General features: G+C 43.4%; 1 protein-coding gene across 1 annotated transcript in view; it reads left to right on the forward strand.

The window, feature by feature from the left end:
• The window catches only part of LOC308309492 (insulin-like growth factor 1 receptor), an 89,455-nt gene that overhangs the window by 10,658 nt on the left and 53,850 nt on the right, over nt 1-24,947 (forward strand). The window contains exon 2 of the mRNA XM_080755366.1: nt 5,685-6,248. Within this exon, the coding sequence (XP_080611492.1) occupies nt 5,685-6,248 (564 nt within the window). The remainder of the gene's footprint in view (nt 1-5,684; nt 6,249-24,947) is intronic.

Genomic DNA, 24,947 nt, shown 5'->3' on the forward strand with positions numbered 1-24,947 from the left:
CCTTGTATGCTTATTATAAGCCACTGTGGGCTTGTTCTTTTCTTAAAGGTACTTGTAAATATAGTTGTGGTTTTGTGGGCTTATTTCTAAAGTGTAGTTGTTGCTTATTTGGGCTTGCTTCCTAAATGTTGTTTAAACCAGTGGTTCTTGAACTCATTCTTTTCATGTCAAGGAAACCCCACGAATTCAAAATGTTCACCCCCCAGATTGTTTTGAAGGTGGCAGATCTGCAAGCTCACCGTGAGATTGTAGATCGTCTAAATATCTGATGGATACACGTTTAATGTGCTCATGTGACCTATTCACTTTCTTTTTGGGGGTGCTTGTTTTCATAAACGTAGTTGCTTATTTCTCTCGCAAGATCTGGCAACACAGCTCTTGGGTTTGAGTGACTGTAGTCTGTAGAAGCGGTTTCTCACGAAAGAGTTGCATTCTGGGTGGAGCTGCAGTGTTTATCTTCAATTTATTTTCTCGTTTGTTAACATCTAACCTTGAAGTTAAGAGGGGGATTTTTGTCAGTTAGCAGTAGTGGCTGAGAAAATCTGATGTGGGGTGGGTAAAGAAAGTGAATGAGCCAGGCACTCTCATCAGGCCACTGAGCAAGGCACTCAACCGCTCTGTTGGAGCTGCTCTGCTCAGTCAGTCACCAACTGTAGACTGTAGAAGACTAGGGTGGCTTGCTCTGGGGCAGCCCCCAGTGGCCTGCAGCAGAAGGCTGTGGTCAACATTGGGCAATTTGGGCATCTCTCTCAGATGTCAGAATGTGTGTAACACAACTGTTACGAGAGTGAACTGAAGCAGGGCGTTGCTAGAAAACAGCATATCTATGCTCGGTTGACTTTCATTCTTGTATTGAGGTTGTTGAGAGAGAAAAAAGAAGACATCGTGGCAACGAACTGAGAGGGAGAAGGTCCCTAAAAGGCATGTCTCTCTCACTCTGCAACAGTGGGGGCTGTGTGTTGTTGTAACGAGGTCACAGGCCATGTCTAGGGTTTCCATTTCATAGCCACATAAATGAATCAAATGAATTCAATGAAAAGACCCAGTACCCAATTTCTTGACCTTCAGCATTGTTCAGAGTTTCTATGAATATCGTCGGGTAGAAAACCTCATTATGTCCAGAACTGTTACTTTTCAGCATTCAAAATGAAGAGCATCAAAAGTAGCAGATCTACAAGCTCGAAACGCGGCATTTTGCGCCACGTTTCAAGCTTCGTGATGCTTCTTTAGATGCTTTTGTGTGATGCTGTGTAGTATGGTCAAGTAGGGCTAGTAAGTTAGAATACGGAGGAGATAAGAGGTTTCTGCCTGACGGCAATGATATGAAATGTGTGGATTTGAGTACTAAGAGTACTAGGAGAATTATTCCATACTTGCTGGGACAAAGCCATTCTGTTACCTCCTGTTTAGTTTATCACTACACCTGTAAGAGTGACGGCTCAGTCAGGGTGTGTCTTCAGGCTCTGATATAACATGTTATTTCAGCTGCGGCGGTACTGAGACTATTGTCATTATGATGATGATGTCACTGTCGGGTGCTTTTGCCAGCTGCCCTACATGAACCATGAAAATATAAGACAAATATGAAGACAAAACATTGCACACTGCACCAGCTGCTTAAAATATAGCTAATAAATATTAACAAATATTTTGTATGTAGGACTGACCACTCCTAGGAGTTGGTCGACTAATTTGTTTTTGGACTTTGAGACCATAGGTTTTTGTTAGTTGAGTATTTGTGCTTTTTTAAAGTGGTGCACAGTTTTGCACACCGCTCCAATGACTGGCCGTGTGTGTCCCTATGTCTGTCCGTTTGGGGTATGAACAGCTACAATACTGCTGCGTGACCTAAAGTGGCACTGTTGAGCAGGCCAAAGGGCCACTCACTGAGCACCACAACTATAACAAAAGTATAACTAATTATAAAACTGGACTGTAGATTACAGTACAGAGGACTGCTGTGGCTCAGGAGGTAGAGCAGGTCGTCCAATGATCCATGGGTCGGCGGTTCGAATCCCGGCTCCTCCTGTGTCCACATGTCGAAGTGTCCTTAGGCAAGACACTGAACCCTACATTGCCTCCAATGAGTCGGTCGGTGTGAGCTTGCCACCATTGGTGCGTGAATGTGGTAAGTGAGGAAGCTGACATCTACTTTTTGCCGCTTCACCTCCCAATGTATCTAAAGCGCTTTGATCACTTGGAAAAGCGCTGTAAAATTTTAATTCATTACAGAGTACAGTAACTATCACAATAAAAGTATAGTTGCACCGCTCAGTTCAGTACTTTTTTATGTCACTAGAGGTTTGAGTTCGGTCTGCCTCGCGGATCTTACATCTATGTCGCCGAGGTCCATATATGGAGCTGTCTGATTTGTTTGTATACTATACTATACTATACTATACTATACTTAACGAGAGCATTTGTTTCATAGTTCTACAGTCAGTCAGTGCTGCTGACAGCAGGCAATGAGAAGTATGTGTTACTTGGCGTGTCTGCCACTAACACACAATTATCACCCGTTTGTCTGGTATGATACACACACACACACACACACACACACCCCTACGTATGTGTAAGGCCCTATGACGACCACGCACGCACACAACATTTACTCTCTCACACACAATGATTAATTTTACACAAATGATTGAATTGCTATTAGGACAACTTGTTTACACCCCTTGGTTTTTCCATTGAGTACATTGGATGGTATTTATGCCTTGCATATCGTTGCTGTCGGCCAGAAACATCTTATCTCCATATTCTTGTTTGTTTTCGTAAATTAATACCCTACTTCAGGGTGGGCAACTTTGATATATTTCCACACTCACTCCAGAGAGAGGGCCAATATTTGCTACAAATTAATTGAAATTCAGAATTATTTTGTGCTATTTTAATTTCATTTTATTTTATTTCATTTCAAATTAATTTAATTATACTTATGTTAACTTTATGAACATAAAATACATTAATACAAATACATTGGACATAAAAAAAGATTATTTAATTTAATTTAATTTATTATTAATCTACTAATACAGGGGTTCTCAACCCTCGGGGGGGGGGGGGGGGGGGGTCGCCAAATTATTAAAAACTGAATGGCTGGAAAATGTTAGTATGTGGTCCATACACAAACTTTCCTTAATGATTATATCTGGTTTCAGTATGCATTTATGATATATCTATATATTTATTATTAAGGTTAGTTTTGCAGTCAGTTTGTATTGGTGGTGGGGAGGGGGGCGAAGCGGAGGTCACAAGACATGGCCAAAGCATTTCCGGAGGTCCCCAGCCAAAAACGATCAGAACCCCTGTACTGATAGACAGTTGAACACAATAATATCATTATTATTCCGCATTAGGTGAAGGTGGGGGCCGCATGTGGCCACCAGTTGCCCATGTATGCCCTACTTGATCATACTACAGCGTCACAAAAAAGTACCAGATTCACAAGCTCGAAACACGGTACAAAGCATTGTGTTTTGAGCTTGTAGATCTGCTACCTTTTTCTATTTTTGAATTTGAATCCTTAAAAGTACCAGTTTTGGACATGACATGACATTTCCAGTTCCACCCAACAGAGACTATGCAATCCTTTTTCACAGAGGTGCTGGAAAAACACTGGATTTTACCATGAAACAAGCTTGAACTTGCACCTTTTATTGTACAAACCTTGAATGGTGAATTTGTAATCCTTCATCATGACATGACAAAAGGTGTATTCAGAAACCTACAGGATCTCCAACCTCGCACTGATCCAGGGCATGGTGTTTGCCAAGCACACATTCATGTACCATTCTTCACTTGGGATTATATTCTGACAGTTTTCATCCCCGTCATTTTATCAAATCCAGTCCCCATGGCCTTTCCTCTTGCAGCCACCCTTGGGCAGAATCTTTCCAAATTACAAAGGATCACCATCCAAATATAAAGAACAGATTGGCATGCAACCTGCTGAGCACCAATGGGTGAGTTCCGTAGGCAGCACAGAAGTGCCATTAATGACAGTAACACACATCCTTGAGTGTAATATTGCGATTATACAACAGTTACCCTTATTTAAAAAAAACACGTCAACTCAATTTCATTACAACTCCATAAATCACAATTTTTGAGTGGTGCAACCACTCCAAGGAACAGCAATGTCCCTATGTCCGTCCATCCCTATGTATGTTTAGGGTACAAGTAGGAGCAAAAGTGGCGCTGTTGTGCTAGAAACAGAGGGAGATTGTGTTGCACTGTTGCCTGCTAATTACAATGTGGAGTGTGCATGAGAGAGAGAGAGTGTGTGGTGTCTGCTAATTCCCCCACACAGTAACTGTCATTTCTCAACTGTTTCGGACGCGGCTCGCCGCAAAACCGGGCCGTCACCCTGGGCCCCCACACAGAGTTGCACCACTCGGTTCACACAGGTGTGATTTTTAAAGACATGTAGCCACTACGACCAAAAATATACAAAGAAGATCGCTAGTCTAGCCACCCCTCTGGGAGAGCAGCGTGACTCGGTACAGCTGATTTCTATGTTTTGATTAGGTTTGTTTAAGCACAGCTAGATAGATGGCTGTTTCAACCAATCTGATTGCTTCCTCAAAAGGACCTGTTGTATAATTGCACTTTGAACTGGTCACGTTATTATATTATGAAAGGCACGATGGAACCAGGCTAATGGGTGACAAATACAAAAGAGCAACAAATACAAGGGCAACAATAACTCGGAGACCAAGAGCAATCTGTATTCCAGTGTTTACCTACCTACTCCAGTCCAGTCCACTATTTACCCTGTCACACCTTGTCTAGCTTGTCAATCGGTGGACTAGTTGACAATTGCAGTGTGAACGGCTTGCGTCAACATTGTCAGATAACCTCGGGTCAAATGTATAATCATTAATCATTATGGACCAATATGCACATCCAGAGTAAACACGGCGTCCCAAAATAGCTGTATCATTGGTATTTGTATTAGTGGGTTTTTTATGGCATTGAGTGCCTTGTTGTTTTGGGGTTAATGAGAAATGATGTGGGAGTGCAAACAGACTTGTCAGTAGTGTCAAAGTATCACAAGTCAAGTGTTTAAATATTGACAAATATTTTCATAATGGATCATTTAATAGCATGGTTTTTGATATTTAGGAGGAGCCAGTGGCTCCATCTTGGGAGGTTTTCAGCTATTGTTGTTGTTTGTTACCATTCGTTGTTACCATTGTGTACCATCTCTTTTTTAATTTTAGTTTTAGTTTTATTTAACTAGTATCACTAGCCGGGCAAGTTTGTACAGTGAAATAATGCACAATTTCACATTGATGTGAGACAAAATCTCAATATTGGTCATATCTGCATAATGTCATGTTTCTTGTAGACATTTCAGTTCACTGTTTGACACATGAGCAGGACTTGGTGAGACTGGTGGATAAAAAGGAAAGACATATTAGCATTTTCAGACAGACTAATCAAACCGAACCTCTTTGCCGAATCTACAAGCTCACAACGCCTCGCAGAGTCACAGCGTAAGCTTGTAGATCGTCTATTTTCGGCTAATGTCCCCCTCGGCATAGGGAAGCTAGGGTTTAAAGGTTCCTATCACACAACGATTTGGTGGCTCCCCTGTAGTAACTGAGGACCCTGTAGGGGTACCTGACCCTCTGTCTAAGACCCCTGCTCTAACCTCTTAACCTCTCCCTCCCCAGTCTGCGGGCCGAGCATCGACATCGGCAACGACCTGAGCGAGTTCCGGCGGCTGGAGAACTGCACGGTGGTGGAGGGCTACCTGCAGATCCTGCTGATCGGCGACCGCAACGCCAATGCCAACCACGACGCCTTCCGCTCCCTCAGCTTCCCCAAGCTCACCGTCATCACCGACTACCTGCTGCTGTTCCGCGTGTCGGGCCTGGACAGCCTGAGCACGCTGTTCCCCAACCTGACGGTGATCCGCGGGCGCAACCTCTTCTACAACTACGCCCTGGTGATCTTCGAGATGACCAGCCTCAAGGACATCGGCCTGTACAGCCTGAGGAATGTGACGCGCGGGGCCATCCGCATCGAGAAGAACCCCGAGCTGTGCTACTTGGACTCAGTGGACTGGTCGCTGATCGCCGATGCCGAGTTCAACAATTTCATCGCGGGGAACAAGCAGTCGAAGGAGTGCGGCGACGTGTGCCCCGGCATCATGGAGAACAACCCCCAGTGCAAACGGACCGTGTTCAACGACAACTACAGCTACCGCTGCTGGTCCTCCAGCCACTGTCAGAAAGGTAAGAACAAATTAAGACATCTGTGTCATTTTATATGTTGCTACAGTATGTATATAGTGACATGGAATTATTATTATTGTTTGTGTTTTTTGTAATATGATTTTCATAAAACTTGAAGGTTATGATTTAGAAGGTGTTTATGTAGTCGGCGTTAATGTCGTTTTGTGTATCAGCGGGCTCTTTGGACACATAACATGGCAGCCATTGTCTTAATGTCTTGGACTTCATTGCCCAAGATTCTCTGCGTCTCTGCTCAGTTGCGCTAATGGCGTGACACTCTGAGTCTTTTGTCGGAGTGAACCGACAATGGCCATGGCTTTGCAGGAACTTGACCGGCGTGCTTGTCTGCCTGTGTGCTGGACATTCATGAGTTTTATACACGTGGGTCATGTTTATACATGATGGAAGGTGAGATACATTTGTTTGTTTCAAGGGAAATGGATTTTCTTTAAAGTTGTTTGGTCAAAACAAGCTGTATTCAACGGCCCATAACTAAAGAACCGATAATGTCCGCCGCTCCAGTGACTCCACGGTCCACACAGCGTTTGTTTACATCTGGTTCTGTTTCTTGTGGGTCTTGAAAATAAGGGTCTTCACTGAAAAACACTTGAAGTGGTGGAAGAATTAATTAATGCCTGGCAGTTAATGTGTTGAGGGAGAAAGATGGCTTTGTGTTGTGTATATATAAAATTGCAGTTTCTGTGCTTGGCTTTTAAAAATAAATAATAGGCTTCGCTTTTGATCTGAAACCATCACTGATAAAGAGACAACTAGGAAAATATTTCCAATAGGACAGATTTATTACATTTTTAATATATGAAGTGATTAAGTGAAGCATGTCAGACTGGCAGAACCATCCACCCCGTCTGCACATGATCATTTCATTGACTCAAACCTCATTGGTCAACTCCTCCGTACGTACGCCGAGCCGTCGCTATACTGTAAATGACCTTGGGTGCTGCAGACAGACAGTAACGATAAAAATTCACTTCTGAAGGAGAAACTGGAGCTTATCTGTCTGCAAAGGAACCAAAACACTGTAATGGTGACCTTCTACGGTTCACAGAGTGGCTACCAACCAGGGCGAGAGGGCCAGCAGCAGCAGCTGCTGTCTTCTCAGAAAACTCCCTCCTCACACTGTTGGAAAAGCTAATTTCATTTTCTCAGTTCCTCGTTAACAGTAATGTTAAACTATTCATGAAATGTGTTGGTCACATTCATACAAATTTCTTTTTGTCTTCATGAATAAATAAGGCTATGAGATGAACAAATTACCGCCCAGCATTCATGGTTGTTAGACATGTGGGCACTGGCTGCATTAACCCTTCGGGTTGGACGATCTCATGCAACAAACAAACGGATGCCCAGGTGATCCGGGGATGATCACATACACAATTAGCGTGAGAAGAACATCATACTGTTAACAGAGGAAAAAGGAACGGATGTGAACAATTTCCCAAGGTCTCCAGACTTTATCCTGAATGATCCCCTGTGTGTGTGTGTGTGTGTGTGTGTGTGTGTGTGTGTGTGTGTGTGTGTGTGCCTCTTGCTCGTGTCACCTACATCTCTGCCTGGCCTCGTTCTTGCCTTCACTACTTTAACCCATTAAGAGTAAGACCTGAGGCCGATTCTAAATCGGTGGTTCTCAAATCTTTTCGTGCCAAGGACCCCCAATCGGACCACATCTGAAAATGTTCTGTGCCAGAGACCCTCGGAATTGTGTTGAAAGTATTTCGGTTTTCAAAAAGCTGCTATTTTGGAATATCCATTACTAAAATCTAAAATTACTTTATGGTTTTAATGGGTTAATAATAGATTATTTCTCTGTGGACGATACATGCTTCTTTCTTTCGTTCATGCCTTTGTAGCTGTAAAAATATACAGATATTATTTATACATATATCATAAAATAGCGTTCTATTGTGTGTGTGCATCTGTGCGTTTATGGTTTTGCGTGTACATTTGTCTTTGTGTGTGCAAAGCAAGGCCAGTTCAGCTGGAGTCACAAGACAGAAAACACTAACAAGCACTGTCAGCAGCAAGGACACACACACACACACACACACACACACACACACACACACACACACACACACACACACACACACACACACACACACACAGACACACATCTTTATTTGCGTTCACACAAACAATAGTAGATGCACAAACTTGGGAAACTCAAAGTGTTTCAGGGTACAGATCACGGGCACAGGAACCATCACCTTCACCATATATGGTGACTTCCAATTACCACACAGACATCCTGAACAGAATCCTGCTACTTAATTGACAACAGCTCGCTTTGGAGTTCGGAGGAGCGTTACACCGGCATGCTCCAAATGTATCCACGCTTTCCACAAATCTTCCTCTGTATTCACATGCAAATGTGTAGCTTTTCGGCGAAAATCGCAGTTTTTAAACCAAATGGGGCACCTGTGATTCATGAAAATTTGTTGAGAAAGACTGGTCGATCTCGGGGTGGTGGGACCCGAGCGATATTTCTGAGTCTTCTGACGGACCATAATGCCATCATACTGCTTGCAAGCAAACTACACAGCACAGCATGAACTAGGGCATTAACATAATAATCGACTAGTCGACTAGCAAAACACTATTCGACACTGTTAATTGACATCCGATTATTCGCTAATATTAATTTTAATATTTTTTTATGATTTTTATGTTTTCTTTTTTCTTTTTTTCCTACAGCAGACATGCAGGCATGCAGCTGTGAGCTCGGTTGTTTTGTTGGTAATTCGCCAACTTCAGTACTAATCCATTCCTGGCTGATTGTTTTCATATCATATACAAGCCTACTGTACGTGGGTTTTGCCGTCACCCTCACTCGTGTAAGTGCGGTGGGCGTCGGATCGGCGGTGGAGACTAGCAGCATTCAAGACAGTTTTTCTTTGGGAAAAGCATAATGCGATATGCCTCATAGGCTCATACGCTATATGGGGACAACTACAGTGTGTAAATACTTTTACTATTAATTGGTGACTTTATTACTGTAGTTTGTTCAACAAGTTAGATTGGAGACGTGTGGTCGTGTCGTCCGGTACAGTAAAGTATAGCAGGAGTTCCTCCTCACTCTGCCCAATATTATCCAGTTTGGTGACAGTCAAACTACAGTAGCTCTTGCCGTGAAGCCTGTGATTTCATCTTTCTTCATGCTTATCCAACAAAAAAACAAACCGCTATGCCGCACGATCATAGTTATAATAGTCGCGATGAAGTTAAGTAGTTGATCAACCCACATAGCCTGGCAGCCTTGAGCCTGCTATCTAGAAAACCTAGTATGTAATCATAACCTCCTCCTAGCTTGTAGCTCCTTCTAAAAATCCAAAGGAACTGTGGTTGTAACTTGTTGTTGAACATTTAGCGTTGTATGAAAAACATCGCATGGTTCATTCCTCCTCCCCGCTCCAGTCTCCACTCTCCAAACATTGTGAAGTTGTGAACAACGTAACATGCTATGCTTCACCGGCGTAGAACGGTCTTGCGCATCAAAAATAGCAGATTTACAAGCTCACAACGCGTCCACCCGTGAGTCATTGTGGACTTGCAACTTTGACTTGAAACAGCTGAGCTAATTTTGGCCAATCAGAGCGGAATTCAGCGTACTCTAGTAAGAGAGTGGCGACACTCGCGTTGACTCCCACTGTAACAATGGAATGGGGAAGTGCTCATTCTATCTCAATGGGATAGTTCCAATGTTTGGAACTATAGCCCATAAGTAGGTGTCGCCACTCTCTTAGTACTATTTCACTTGGCCTGCATTCACCGGCTCTGTTTTGCTTCGCTCGCTGGCTGTTTCAGAACACGAAGTTTTAATGCTTGATTGATGGAATAAATATCATATTTTACCGCCGACTAATCGACTATAAATCGATTTTGATGGTATTCGAGTCGACTATCAAAAATCACGTTTGGTTAATGCCCTAGCATGAACACTACAGACTAGAGCAGTACAGCACTGTAATGTACAGTACGAGTAGTACATTACAGTATGGTACAGTATGTACAGTACAGTACTGTACAGTCCGAGTAGTACAATACAGTACGCATAGTGCAGTGCAGTATGAGTAGTACGGTACAGTACGGATACTACTGTCTTTTTTCCCCCTTTTTCGCTAGAGTGAGACCAGTCGAGCTTCTAGTCTAGCCAATGCCTTTAATGCCGGAAGTCCAGGAAGATGGAATGAAATTGGCAAGATTCATGTTTGAAATCATCAAATGCCCATTCATCCCTTGTCTGTTAATATATGCCTTCTGCTTTGATGACGATGTTACTGTCTATCGCACTCACGCACGTACGCACAAACCAGCCTTGAAAAAGCCCATGTGCTTATTTATGTGCAGTCCAGACTGAGTAGAGCAGGGGTAACCAACCAGGGGTTCGCGAGCTACCAGTCGATCGCGGGAACGTTTCCAGTCGATCGCGAAGTGTCTGACCCATTTGAATAATGTCAGTGCCGCTCGTCACATGCAAATTAATTTTGAGCAGAGCGCTGTGGCTCTGAGTTTGAGAATAGACCCCATCGTCCAAGGGTGTGTGTGCGTGTGTGGTGGGGGGGTGGTATCTTAGCAACACTGAATGATCTGTCCCATTGGTCGTGTGCTCGTAACATGAGCCAATGGCTGCAGCTCTGAGCTTCCCAGACCCAGGTTCACATCAAGGTTCACAACAAGCCGTAAAGAGAACTGACAGGTCAGCCACAGGGCTGCTACCATATTAGCAGCTGTGAGCGCTCTTCTCTTCTCGTGAAGAAAGCAGGACAGAGTTGTCAAATAAATCCCGCCGTCATTCATACTATATTTATTCTCCGACCCGACATTAAAATACGGAACAACGTGCGTTCATTACGGGCTCGTGACAGGCTGCAGACACTTGAGTTGGGACTACTAGCCGATAGCGCCCTGCTCCTTCAGTTTTCGTTGTTCGTTGTTATAATATTTTTTATTATTGGGATTTGATCATTGATGCAAATTCTAAACATATGGATGCAGCTGCAGAAGTTGTGTTGCTTAAAGGAATGCATAGTTGCGTTCTCAACTGCTGCGCAGCAACAACAAAAATATAAAAATGAGAAAAATATACTGAATATACCAGTCTGCAATGCAAACTAATAGGCGAGGGCACTCCAGGGCATATGCAAAGGGGAAGAATGACTTCTGTCCGTGACAATAATCAATGCTACAGTTTGAATTCTGTACACATGCACACATAGAGCAAAAAATATGATAAATATGAAATATGAAAACTTGTTGAAGTACAACACATGAGTCAAGTAGCTGCTTTTGTATCAAACCCTTTCCTCTTTACTGAGCCTACTGTCATTGAACTGCTGTCCGATAAAATGCAGGATGTGTTTGCATTAACTTAAGATATTTAAATGGAGATTATTGGATTAGTAAGTGACTGTCACCTGCAGGTCAGAGCTAAAGAGAAGGAATTTTGGTCTCTTGTGAGCAGAGAAGTATCCCCTGATTGTGTCGTGTGCACTGAAGCTGCATGCCTATACTTTGGTTCCACGTACTTATGTGAAATGGCCTTTTCACAAATGAAAATAATAAAATCCAAGTTTAGAACTCGTATGACTGACTCACATCTTAATGACACCCTCAGACTGGCAATCACTAAATATGAACCAGATTTCAAAACGCTTGCAGATAAAGTGCAGTCACAGCAGTCTCATTAAAGGTGGGCTGACCCTGAGAGTATGTCACCATATCTGTGCAAATATATATGGTCATGTTATGCCTATGTCATTTGAACATCTGCCAATGTGAATATTCATTGAAATGAGAAACAAAATATTTCTAATACTAATTATTTCTAATTTGTCTTAATATTATTTGACATTGATAATATAACTTACTATAAGTATTTATTCTAATTTAAGCTTTAGTCTTTGTGTGGATGTGTGCACATGCATTGAGCCTGTCAGAAATAGCAAAAAAACAAGTGTTTTTTCTAACACGTTTTAGTGGTAGATCTTGGCTTACAATTGGGAATAAAATGGGCTCTTGGGCTTGAAAAGGTTGGTTACCACTGGAGTAGAGGATGCAAGGAGATCGAGTACTTATGCATGTGTGTGTGTGTGTGTGTGTGTGTGTGTGTGTGTGTGTGTGTTGGGGGTGGGTGTGGGGTTATGTGTATGTTTACATAGAGACAGACGTACGTAGTGAGAATGGAGATGGAGAGAGAAGACACAGCAGGAAGGAAGGAAGGATAGATGGATGTCTTTAAGTGTGTGTGTGTGTGTGTGTGTGTGTGTGTGTGTGTGTGTGTGTCAGGGGACCCGTGTTGTTACGGTAACAGAGTTTCAGGTATGTGTCTGAACTGGTAGAGGAGTCATCATAGCCCTGAGGACAGGATGTAGATGAAGGTTGTCTGACTGCCTGCCTGTATCTCTGGCTGCCTTTATTTCTGGTTGCCTGTATTTCTGGCTGCCTGTATTTCTGGCTGCCTTTCTGTCTGACTGCCTGTATTTCTGGCTGCCTGTATCTCTGTCTGACTGACTGCCTGTATTTCTGTCTGCCTGTATTTCTGTCTGCCTGTATCTCTGCCTGCCTGTCTGTCTGACTGCCTGTATTTCTGTCTGCCTGTATCTCTGTCTGCTTGTATCTCTGCCTGCCTGTATCTCTGCCTGCCTGTCTGACTGCCTGCCTGTATTTCTGTCTGCCTGTATCTCTGTCTGCCTGTCTGACTGCCTGCCTGTATTTCTGTCTGCCTGTATCTCTGTCTGTCTGCCTGTCTGACTGCCTGCCTGCATTTCTGTCTGCCTGTATTTCTGTCTGCCTGTATTTCTGTCTGCCTGTATCTCTGTCTGTCTGCCTGTCTGACTGCCTGCCTGCATTTCTGTCTGCCTGTATTTCTGTCTGCCTGTATTTCTGTCTGCCTGTATCTCTGTCTGCCTGTATCTCTGCCTGGCTGTCTATCTACGCCTGTCACAATTATTTGAGATAATGGCAATTATGTTTTACATTGCAACTTATCTATCTTAGGAAACTATAAAGATTGTTCATTTTCTGTCAGACAGTTGTACATACATGTAGGAAAGGTTAGCTTTCAATGTTTTGCAATCACTTGGTATACATCTATTCAATTTAATTATTTAATATTTAATGATATATTATATAATAAAGAATATTACTTAAGTAAAGATGGTCACTCTGTTCGTGTGTACACTATTTCTATGTACCGAGGTCATTTGCTTTAAACAGTGAAGGGATACACAAAATATTTGTCTCTTTGTCCAGAGTTACTCCACCTGCCTGTCCATTTTTCTCTCTGTCTTGTCATGTCTGTTTATTGAAAAAGACAAAGGTAAAATGTAGTTGACATCTGGAGTCATGAAGAGAGAATTACGAGAAATGAGAAAAAGAAGGTGAGAGAGAGCGATGTGTTGTGACACCTAACCGTCATGAAGCATAGCTAACATACCAAGTCAGACAGAGAGTTTTCAATTAGTCAGATAGACACACATTCAGCTTCGGGCTATAACAAGATGGACAGGAAAACAGAAACGAGACTGATGAGAGAGAGGAGGAAAATGTGTGTAAATCATAGACTGTAAAAAAATATACGGAACAGCGACGTCACCCGTTTTTTTGCCATCTTTGAACTTCTGGACCCAAAAAACAAAGTAGAAGCCAGAAAAGCATTCCCATACTTTATTGAAAACAAAGTATATTGATTCAAATGTTTATTTACTAAGGTAATGCAATGAAGTATAAAGTCTGTCCAAAACATCTTGAATGGAGCGCAAATGCTTCTTCAGCCAGCAGGAGGGGGAACGAATAGCGACATCTGCTGGGCCATTAATGGGAACTGCACTCTTTAGGGAATGAGGATCACTTACTGGGTTTCAAATCCAACAGAGCTTTCTTGACACCTGGTATGAGGTGAGAGAGATGTGTGTTGTGACCTAACAGAACCGAAGCATAGCTAACATACCAAGTCAGACGGAGAGTTTCTCAATTAGTTTCTTATCTTGTTATCCAGCCTCGGGTTATAACGAGATGGACAGGAAAGCGGAAAGGAGATGGAGACTGACGGGCGAGAGAGAAGAAAATGTGTGTAAATCCACCTGTTTGCTCATTGTGCTAGGGTAGGAACATTCACCTGTTTGCTCATTGTGCTAGGGTAGGAACATCCACCTGTTTGCTCATTATGCTAGGGTAGGAACATCCACCTGTTTGCTCATTGTGCTAGGGTAGGAACATCCACCTGTTTGCTCATTATGCTAGGGTAGGAACATCCACCTGTTTGCTCATTGTGCTAGGGTAGGAACATCCACCTGTTTGCTCATTATGCTAGGGTAGGAACATCCACCTGTTTGCTCATTGTGCTAGGGTAGGAACATCCACCTGTTTGCTCATTGTGCTAGGGTAGGAACATCCACCTGTTTGCTCATTGTGCTAGGGTAGGAACATTCACCTGTTTGCTCATTATGCTAGGGTAGGAACATTCGCCGAAAATAGCCAATCTACAAGCTCGCAGAGAGACACATTGTTGGCTTGTAGCTGAGAGGGAAAAAAGATCAGACCAAGTATAGGGCTGGTCAGTTTTACTGGGGTTTAAAGGAGTAGTTCACCGCTAAAATTGGGTATTTTCTAATATCAATTACATACCCCATAAAGCTTTTTTATGGAGATTCCTTAGTTTTTGTTGCATTCTCTCGCATATTACTATGAATTACTATTTAATAAAAACACTGATGGTGCTGCCAAACAAGCGCTACGCGTCGTTATGCAACCACTAAGAGCCTTAACCAGAAGGCCATGCCTCCTCTGACACAAGGAGGTGAACGTGTGGCCGTACAGCGACGGAGGGATAATGGGATGAGAGAGAGAGAGATGGGGGGGGGGGGGGGGGGAGAGAGAGAGAGAGAGAGAGAGAGGTGGGGGGGGGGGGGGGGGGGGAGAGGTCAGCTTGGGTGAGAAGAAAACAACAAGGCCAGAGGGGGATGGAGAGGGCCGAGAAAGGGAGCAAGGCGGGTTGTCTGAGGTCGTGGTTAAGGTGCTAAGTAGGTGAATGCAGCTTGAGGCGTAAAGTACGCTAATGGAGGTATTAGTGTGAAGGTGATTTGGACATGTTTGTTTGTCTGTCTGTCCGATGATGGGTGGGGGGGTTGTTGATGATGCTGGTAGAATCATCCAACAGTCTACCACACCTTTATTGCCCATAACGGAGATCTCCATCCTTTTTAATTAATGAAGTTATGTGCCCAGGACGGAGATTGGCCAGAGGGGGAGATTGGCCAAAGACGGAGAATTAATTGTTTGATATCAACGAGCGATACACTACAGTCTAGGAGCGTCTATTGGGCAACTTTCAACGTCATTTCCGGTTTGTGCATCATCAAAAGGGTTCTGACGCTAATAACTCTGAATCTAAATCAATGATTCCAAATTAATTCTAATCAAAGATTAGATTGTGGAAAAATTGGGGCAGAGATTCGTCGTTGGCAACCAGGGAGCGTGTGTGCAGTTTGGCATCGGCCGGGCCAATAGAGCGTCGCAGTCCCGCCCCCTTTCATGACATCGCCAGGCCCAGGTAATGAATCTCAATGCATTTTCCCATAGACATTTCAAAACGTATTTATTTAAAGACCTTTTAAGCGTCGTACGACGCCAACTCTTGTGACAAATCATGACAACACACAATATTTTGGACCAAACAAATTATTACAAAGAAGAAAAACAACAAAAAAAGTATAACCTGCTTTTCTACTTTCTAATTCTTTGTTTGCCAAAATTGTGTTTGTTGTCATGATTTTTCACGACAAGAGTTGGCTTTGTCCGCGGCGTAAACGTCTTTAAATAAATACTTTCTGAAAAGTCTATGAGGAAAATGAACGGAGATTTCTTTTCCTGGTCTCTCGAGGGGGCGGGGGCGCTCTATAGTGCTGGAGATAGCTGTACACAGACAGACAGACGGATGGACACACACAAGCACACACGAATGGAGTGCAAAACATACTCTTTCCCCATGCCTTTTATTTGGCCTGGTGGAGACAATGAGAGAGGGACTAGGGGAGTTGCCAATGAGGATACCAGGCGAGTAACCGTTGAGACGTGGATTGTAACCAGACAGTCGTGTCAAGCAGCTTTAAGTCTTATCCCCCTTATAAGGGGAAAACCGGACACGCTTTGCCCACGCTCCAAGTTGAAGCCGCGCAGCTGTTTAATATCGCTGCTTAAAATCCCGGCAGCTGTTTAAAATCCTGGAAGAGACGCCTGCCACCCGGGCTTTTCTTCACCCCGTCTTGATGTGACTCTAGTTATAGCCAATGAGATAGAGAGGGAGACCACGAGAGTAGCCAATGAGATAGAGAGGGAGACCACGAGAGTAGCCAATGAGATAGAGAAGGGAGACCAGGAGAGTAGCCAATGAGATAGAGAAGGGAGACCAGGAGAGTAGCCAATGAGATAGAGAGGGAGACCAGGGAACTGTGGTCAGACGACAATGGGGGGGGGGGGGGGAGGTTGAGGGGAACAGACACCTTAATGACACTGGCCCTTTTTTAAACTAGCTCCTCAGCACTCGCCCTACACACTTCCCCTCGGTTTGAGCATAGATATGCAAGTGCAATGCAAGTGGATGGGAGGGGAATTCCGGTGCAGTCTCTATTATTTATATTTCTATGCTCAAACCGAGTGGAAGTGTGTAGGGCGAGTGGTGAGGAGCTAGTTTCAAAAAGGGTTCCTGTGTGTGTGTGTGTTTGTGTGTGTGGAGGGCCAGTTTTATAGGCCATGTGCTGCACCTCTAGCTTAAAACCTCTCCCTCTCTCTCTGTCTTACTTCCTCTCCCACATATCCCAGAACACTGCTCTCGGACTTAATTGATCTGTTTAAAAGGAATTCAGCAACTCACTCACTTAGTCAGGTTGTCGCGCACGCACACACATAAATGCTTACACAGGCTACGCATACAAAGGGGACAGACATGTGCATACATGTACAGACACATAAACCTATAGACATGTGCATGTACACACGCGCACACACACACACACACACGCACACAAGCTTTGAGCTTACAATACAGTGTTTTCAGATTCTTCAGACTGGAACCAGTACAACCATTTCATAGGATTCTTCTTCCGACTCTGCTGTCTTTGTTTAGGCCCGGGGGGGGAGAGAAATTTGAATCTTCTTTTTGTATGCAAGACAGGTGACCTGAAAGATAAGGTTTTGAGAGGTTGGGGCATGGTTTAGCGATGGCATAGCTGATAGTGTTTTCCCATGGGGCAGTCCATATACGCAGTGCTGTGCTGCTCTGGTATTTTTGTGCTCTGTTTTGGAATAGTGTACATTACGTCTTCCGATACTTATATATATATATATACCGGTATATGGACTGCAAAGGTGTGAAAATGCACATACACACGCACACCTCTATACATTAAATTGGAGCAGAGTGATAAAATGCAATCTGAAACGGTCAATATCCCCTTACCAACCCGTCCCAAAGTGTATAAATCTGTGTTCCCCAGTGTTCTGGGTGCTCCATGCGTTTGTGAGCACCTTTCATTGAAATGTATAGGAGGTGCGGGGCCATCCTTTCTCTAGATGTATTATAACTGTGTGAAGCTGAAGCATATAAGGGCGGAATTCCCCTCCAATTTGAAAAATGAATTTCGGGCCCTTCAGGCTTCATTGTACATGGTTTGGCCCATAAAATGTCAAGTGTTGATTTATCCAGTTGTAACTCTGAGACTGTACAGATGGTAATGTTGAGTTAAATAAATCACTCAGGACTGTTACAGTCCCGATGTACGGCTGCTTACCGCCTGATCGCTGCTTGTCAAGATGGCAGTGTGTGGGAGGCAGGTTCAGTCTGTCCTCACTGCTTTGAGCTGAAAGCCATGTCTGAGAGGTGCACTGCTGTCCAAATATAGGGATGGCAACAACAGAACGGTCCTACAGATGATAGTGTAGGTCGTCATGACATGTCACCTCTCGGTGTCATGTTGGTAATAAGCCTTTCCTTTATCAGATAGACTGTCTTATCTGCTAAAGTAGGTGATGGCCGTGGCATTAAGTGTATCAGTATGTGCTTACCCAGATGAGGGTGATTCAACATCACATGTATGGTCAGGTTGATCAGGTTGATCAAGATAATGATCAGAAGCTTTGTGTTACTGAATATTACCACAACATTACTAAAGACAGCGGTCCGAGGAGCACTCAAAGGTTTAAAATGAGGAGAGGGTAGGATAAAAAAAGATGTACTTTATTTATAAAAGTTAACCCCTAAGTAGTGTAGAGCCCAGGATTACATTAGATAATTGACACTGGGTGAAAAAATGGGTTACAAAATTGTGGGATAAAACATAAAAAAAAGAAAAAGTTAACTTTTTGAGTGCTCTGATCGCCGTCCTGTCTTTAGTTTTCCAGTCCTGATGATCCTTGAAGCAGCAGCCTACTTTACATCATTATGTTTTGCATCTTCATCGAGCACCTGGTTGATTTTATTTTTGTCGCTTTGCATTACCACATTGTTCCTCTTCAGGTAAGTTCTGCTCTTCTATGAATCATTAAAATAAAAGTAAGTGCATTTATTGGAATTTTCTTGATGCACGATTAAAGGTAGGGTAAGTTATTATTATGAAAATAAGTGTTTAAATAGTTGTACATTCTAATAGCAATCATTGCTAGAGAGTGTTTTTTTTGTGACAGGGGCCTCCCGTCTCTCCAGCTATTTTATATAGCTGGAGAAAATGCATTTCCATGTGCGGGATAACATTATAGCCCACCCCACCCCAAGGACCCCTGGGGGGGACCCATTGTACCCCACCCCAAGGACCCCTGGGGGGGACCCACTTGAAAAAAAAAAAAAAGATGTAAGGTCCCATGCAGGACTCCACATGGACTCCATTTGAAACGCAAAAATATGCACATCTGCAGACGAGGTGTGACAGCTGTGTAACGTGTCACAAGTCTTGAAGTCCCCATTCATTAGCAGTGTTCTGTACTCACTCATGCATCCTGTTTTTAAAAGGTTTGCGCCGTGTCCCAACTTGTCCAGCTGTAGTCCCTGTCCTTACAGGCATTAATACTGCCTGTGTGTTCTACTAAGTACTAACCCAAACCATCTGATGGTGTTGATTCAGATCATTACCAAAGAATGGACAACAATTTGACTACAGTTCTCCCAGTGTACTGTAGCTCTCTTTATAATCAGTCCACATACGATCTTCTCTACTCCAAGGGTTCCATCAGGCCGTGACCCCCGTGACCCCCCCCCCCCCCAAAAGAAATTAATCCTATTTGAACTGGAACCCCCGACCCTGACAACAAGCACTTGGATTTGTAGGCATTACATTTAGTTTGTCTCACAGATAAATATTGTGAAGATACACATTGCATTGCGAGGTAGATTGTGAACGTGTAGATCGGCAATTTTTGGGGGCAAAAAAACCCTCAAACGGCTGTGCCAATCCTTCTAATTAATTATTCATTTAAAATCCCATAATGGGAGCGGATTTTTAGCGATCATGTGATTTCCTGGTTCCATACAAGGAAGCTTCCTTGGTTCCATATATGGCTGAGGGTTAAACAGTGAGTCACAGGCCCTTTTTGAAACTAGCTCCTCGCCACTCGCCCTACACACTTCCACTTGGTTTGAGCATAGATACAGTATATAAATATTAGAGACTGCACCGGGATTCCCCTCCCATCCAGTGCAGTCTCTAATTGCGAACGCAGTGAGCACTTACTATGAGACCTAGCAGATCATATCTGTGTGTGTGTGTGTGTGTGTGTGTGTGTGTGTGTGTGTGTCCCCTTTCACAAATCACTCAGCTCCATATATGGGCACAAAAGGGGCCAGGTCCACATATACAGTAACAGCGGGACAGACAGACAGACAGACAGACATGCACACACACGAGCTGCGTTCGCTTCACGCGTGTCTTACTTGTATTTATATATCTATGCTCAAACCAAGTGGAAGTGTGCAGGGCGAGTGGAAAGGAGCTAGTTTAAAAAAGGTTTATAGGTTAGTGAAGAGCGCCATCTAGTGTAAAACCTCTGATTTTTTCCCCTTTTTTTTCGTCATTGGCACTCTTGACCTCAGAGCTTTATGACATCATTTTACGCCAGTGCAGTCAATGAGTTAAGTCAGATCGCTAATTTCACCACCGTCTGGATAGCCTGCCCCAGCCTGTGTGATTTCTGGTATAGAGTTGTTAGACAGAGTGACTAGAATGCATTGTTATTCAACGAAGGACAGATTATTCAAACAGGCTGGACACACAACACAATGCTGCTCTGGACTCACACACTGACACTGTGCTGCCCTCACACTGGCTATACTGGTTCATTCGTTGATTCACTGATTCACTGACTGACTGTTGTGTTTGTGTGTGTGGAATGGAATCATTGTTCTCTCCATTCATGAAGTAGTCTAGTAGACATGTCTCGGCTATATCCGGTGAGGAGATTTGGTGTAGAAAATAAATGAGAGGATCAATGGTTAATGTCATAATGTGGTTAAAACAGGAGTTTCAGTATGTAGACGGGTCAGCGGTGTCATGCTGTGTGCAGGACACAGTAGCTGGTGGTGTGACTTACAGTAGTTAGTTCTGGGGCATTCCTGAGCCAATGATCCAATATTTCACTAATTGAAGTTAATAATTGTGACCATCTATCTACAGTATACGTCTGTCTGTACGTATGTACGGTAGGGCTATCACTTAGATTTTGACTAGTTGCCTAGTTTACTAGTCGACTAGTTGTTTTTACTAATTATGTCGCCCCACCGACTTCAAATTCGACACGTGTGTCACTTGGGCCCCTGCCCAAGTGCCCATGGTCCATATATGGAGCTGACCTGTTCTGACATAACAACACTTCATATTTGGGCATGCCTGACATCACAACCCTTCATATTTGGGCATGCCTGACACAGAACTCCATATACGTATAGGAATAAAGGGACAAAGACAGATGGGTGGAACAGGTACTCTGACACAGGAACAACGGGTATTGCATAGCCGGGTGGGGCATGGATCTCCAACTTCCACTGCCACCACTCTAGTTGATAGTAAAACACCATTATTACACCACTATGTGTGTTTGTCCATGCACATAATGATGATAAATAATGATGCCAAAGTTCCCTTGTGCAATTCAGTCCAAGCACCCATAGGTGCAAGAGCAGTACTTTAAAGTGAGGTTTATGATCATTTTTTATATAATTTTCTATTGGTCTCCTTGCTCCCTACTTCAGCAGCATGGCTCAGGGATAGTTTTTGAGTGAAGTACTCCTTTAAGGTCTGTGCTGGGGCGGGGTTGAGAGGAAGTGATGTCGGCAACAATAGCTAGCCTAACACCGGGAGAGGGAACGCCCCCCCATCTCTCTGTTCCCCTAAAAACCCTAACATCCATAAATCTCCTGTTAAACAGCCATTTTATGAATGAGCGAGGGAGGCAGTGGGAAGGGGGGAGGAGAGAAAGAGAAAAACAGAGGTAGAGAAAGGAGGAGGGAAGGCTTGTGGTTCAGTCACTTGGTTGCACAGTCCTTCATGTGCTGGAGTGAATGTGATAAGGACCTGGGTCCAAAACGAACCCCATGCCCCTCTCTCTCTCTCTCTCTCTGTATCGCTCTCTGTCTCTCTCTGTGCCCTTGGTTTTCTGTTTGTCCTGGCTAAGATAAAGCATTACAAAATGCAAAAATAATATTAATATACAGTATCAAAAAAACTAATCAGGAAGGAGGGTGGTTTGGGGAGCAGGGGTAAGCAGATAGGGGTGTGTACGTACGTAGACACACAAGCGTGTGTGTGTGTGTGTGTGTGTGTGTGTGTGTGTGTGGGGGGGGGGGCAAGGTCAGGCGGTGAGAATTCCGGTGGTCCTTGGGGGATTGGGGGTGGGGCTTGTTTGTTGTGTCTGGAGAGAGACACACTGTCTGCACGCACTACTGTGTATGTTTCTGTCTGTCTTTGTGTGTGTGTTTGTGCACAGCACAATACAATCCATTTTTTATAATCTCCCATTGGGTTCCGACTTCCGTTTGTAGTTTGTACCCTCTTGGAGTTCAGTGAACATATGGCATGTTGTCTGTCTCTCTCTCTCGGTGGTCCTTGTTTCTCTCTGTCTGTCTGTCTGTCTCTCTCTCTCGGTGGTCCTTGTTTCTCTCTCTCTCTGGTCTTGTGTTTTTGTCTCTGATCTCTTTGTCTGTATTTTCCGCTCTGTTGTCCTTGTTGTAAAGAGTGTTTAACCCACATGGTGATGTCATGTTGTGGACACCACACACAGCCACCCACAGACCTCTGTTTATCCAGGGAAAGTTGACTGGGTACAACCAGCAGCACGTTAACAACACATTGTGCACCTGGGAGCTGCCCTGCCCAGTGCCACCACTGTCTGTGTAGTTGTGTACACTACTGTCCTGCTCATATGCATATGTGGGACTGGAGTCAGCAACCTGGCTTGCTATAAACTTTTGTAAAGTGATGTTACTTGTGGGTTTCTATTTCCACACGCACGCACACACTCTCTCTCTCTCTCACAAACAAACAAACAAACAAACACCATCATCTTTCGAGATCACAGATTTCACAATGCCACGCCAGACCTCCCAGTCCTTCATTATCATCCCCAGTTCCTGCTTACTGATGCATGTGTCCTAGCGATGACATCAGGGTACGACAGTTTTCTACCTCTGGTCTGCTTTGAATATTTGTACTTTTCACACACACACACACACACACACACACACACACACACACACACACACACACACACACACACACACACAGGTTATACTTTGAGGGCAGACTTGCCTCTCTCCTATATCCTTACCCTTCTCACCTAGTACGTATACTCAGGTCTCGTATGTCCGATACTCGAGTCTCCTCTCCTATGCTCTCCTCTTGCCTTTCCTCCAGTCTCCTGTGTTCTCCTCTATCATCCTCTATCATCAGCAGTAACGGACCGTATGAGTTTGAACTTGTTAAAAAAAGGACTTCAAATTTACAGGAAGTCTTTTTAAGTATTCAGCTTTGAAGTATAAGGCCGGTCTTTTGTTTCCAGTGTTGTAAGCTTTCCTAACTGTCAATTTGAAGGGGAAAAAAACACTTAATTATGTTCAATAATAATTATGTAGTCTTGTTGACCACAATATCTTAATCTACTAATAATATCTCAGACAGCCATTGATGTAGTTCTGAATTCTGATTAATGTTGACTAAGGGCATTTTACAGATAATAATGCATATGAACCCAGTCATGAAAACAGCTGTACTCTTCAGTTAACTATTGTTTTGTTCCTGGGTCTCGGAAGGAAGAATCAAGAAACGAGAATGAATGGAAGGAAAGACGGAATGAATAAAAATTAAAAAGGAAAGCAGGGCATCTTTTATTTAACCTTTTATTTAAGCAGAGATGTGAAGAGTGAAGGAATTATAAGCTCTTATAAAAGAGCTGGAGAGACAACGACACTCCAGTTACTGAATCAAGTCAAACACTATAGCAGTAATTACTATCAGAAAATAGAGCTTCAACAATTTAACAAAAACCTTTTTGTTTTAACCGAAAACAAATATCACTTACCCCATCTTAAAATCTGAAAGTTAAGAGTTTAAACAAACGCTCTTTTTATGACTGTGTCTTAAAGTCAGTCTCTATGATGTGAGGATGGAATGAGGGAGTGTATCGTGTTCCACACAGCTGAGGTCACACAGACCTGGAAGACGACCATAACATCCACCCCATTTTGGACCATGTTGGAAAGTGAGACTGTATAGATGTAGATTGTATAAAATAATAAAATATTAGATTTTTCTGAATCGATGCCGAACCCACAGATAATATCTTTTTTTCTAACACCACTAACCAGGAAGTACAGATGCTACACCTTGAGGGCCCGGGCCTATTTAATCCATTAATAAAATGTGCCCATCGTCAACAAGCGCCTCTAGGCTGTAGAGCGATGCGATCAGTTTTCATAGCACTAATTTGACGGAGATGATCAATCTCTGTCTCGGGCACATGACCGATGGTGTTAATGCCTGAAGGTAAACGGCTAGAAATAGAAAAACATTCTATTGGCGTGTGTACAGTACATGTGTGTCTGTCTGTGCATGCATTGCTTGTCATCTTGTAGGTGAATCATGAATCATGTGCATACATGTCTGTGTGTGTGATGTAAATAGGTTTTCAACGTTCTCTCTCTGTGTGTGTGTGTGTGTGTGTGTGTGTGTGTGTGTGTGTGTGTGTGTGTGTGTGTGTGTGTGTGTGTGTGTGTGTGTGTGTGTGTGTGTGTGTGTGTGTGTGTGTGTGTGTGTGTGTGTGTGTGTGTGTGTGTGTGTGTGTGTGTGTGGTGAGCAAATCACATTCTTCATGAGTGAAAACTCAACTGTTAATCCATAAAGACCGGAGGCCAACTCTACAAATGTCTTCTAAATCAGTAGTTTTCAACCATTATCATGCCAAGGACCCCCAAAAATAATATGTATCTGGCTGCGGACCCCACCTGAAAATGCTTTAGTGCCAGGGACCCCCGGAAGAGAAGATTCATTCCATTATTTTTCCTTTTATATATCTGTATCTGTCGGTCTGTGGTTTTCACATTATTTGGGCAGCAATTAACAATGCTGTCCTCAACCTATCCACCCACCCCCAAGGTATACTACAGGAACAATCACTTCCACTTGAACATAGACCAAGGACAAGAAA

The sequence above is a fragment of the Protomyctophum bolini genome (genome assembly GCF_963924005.1).
Source record: "Protomyctophum bolini genome assembly, chromosome: 1".
NCBI lineage: Eukaryota > Metazoa > Chordata > Actinopteri > Myctophiformes > Myctophidae > Protomyctophum > Protomyctophum bolini.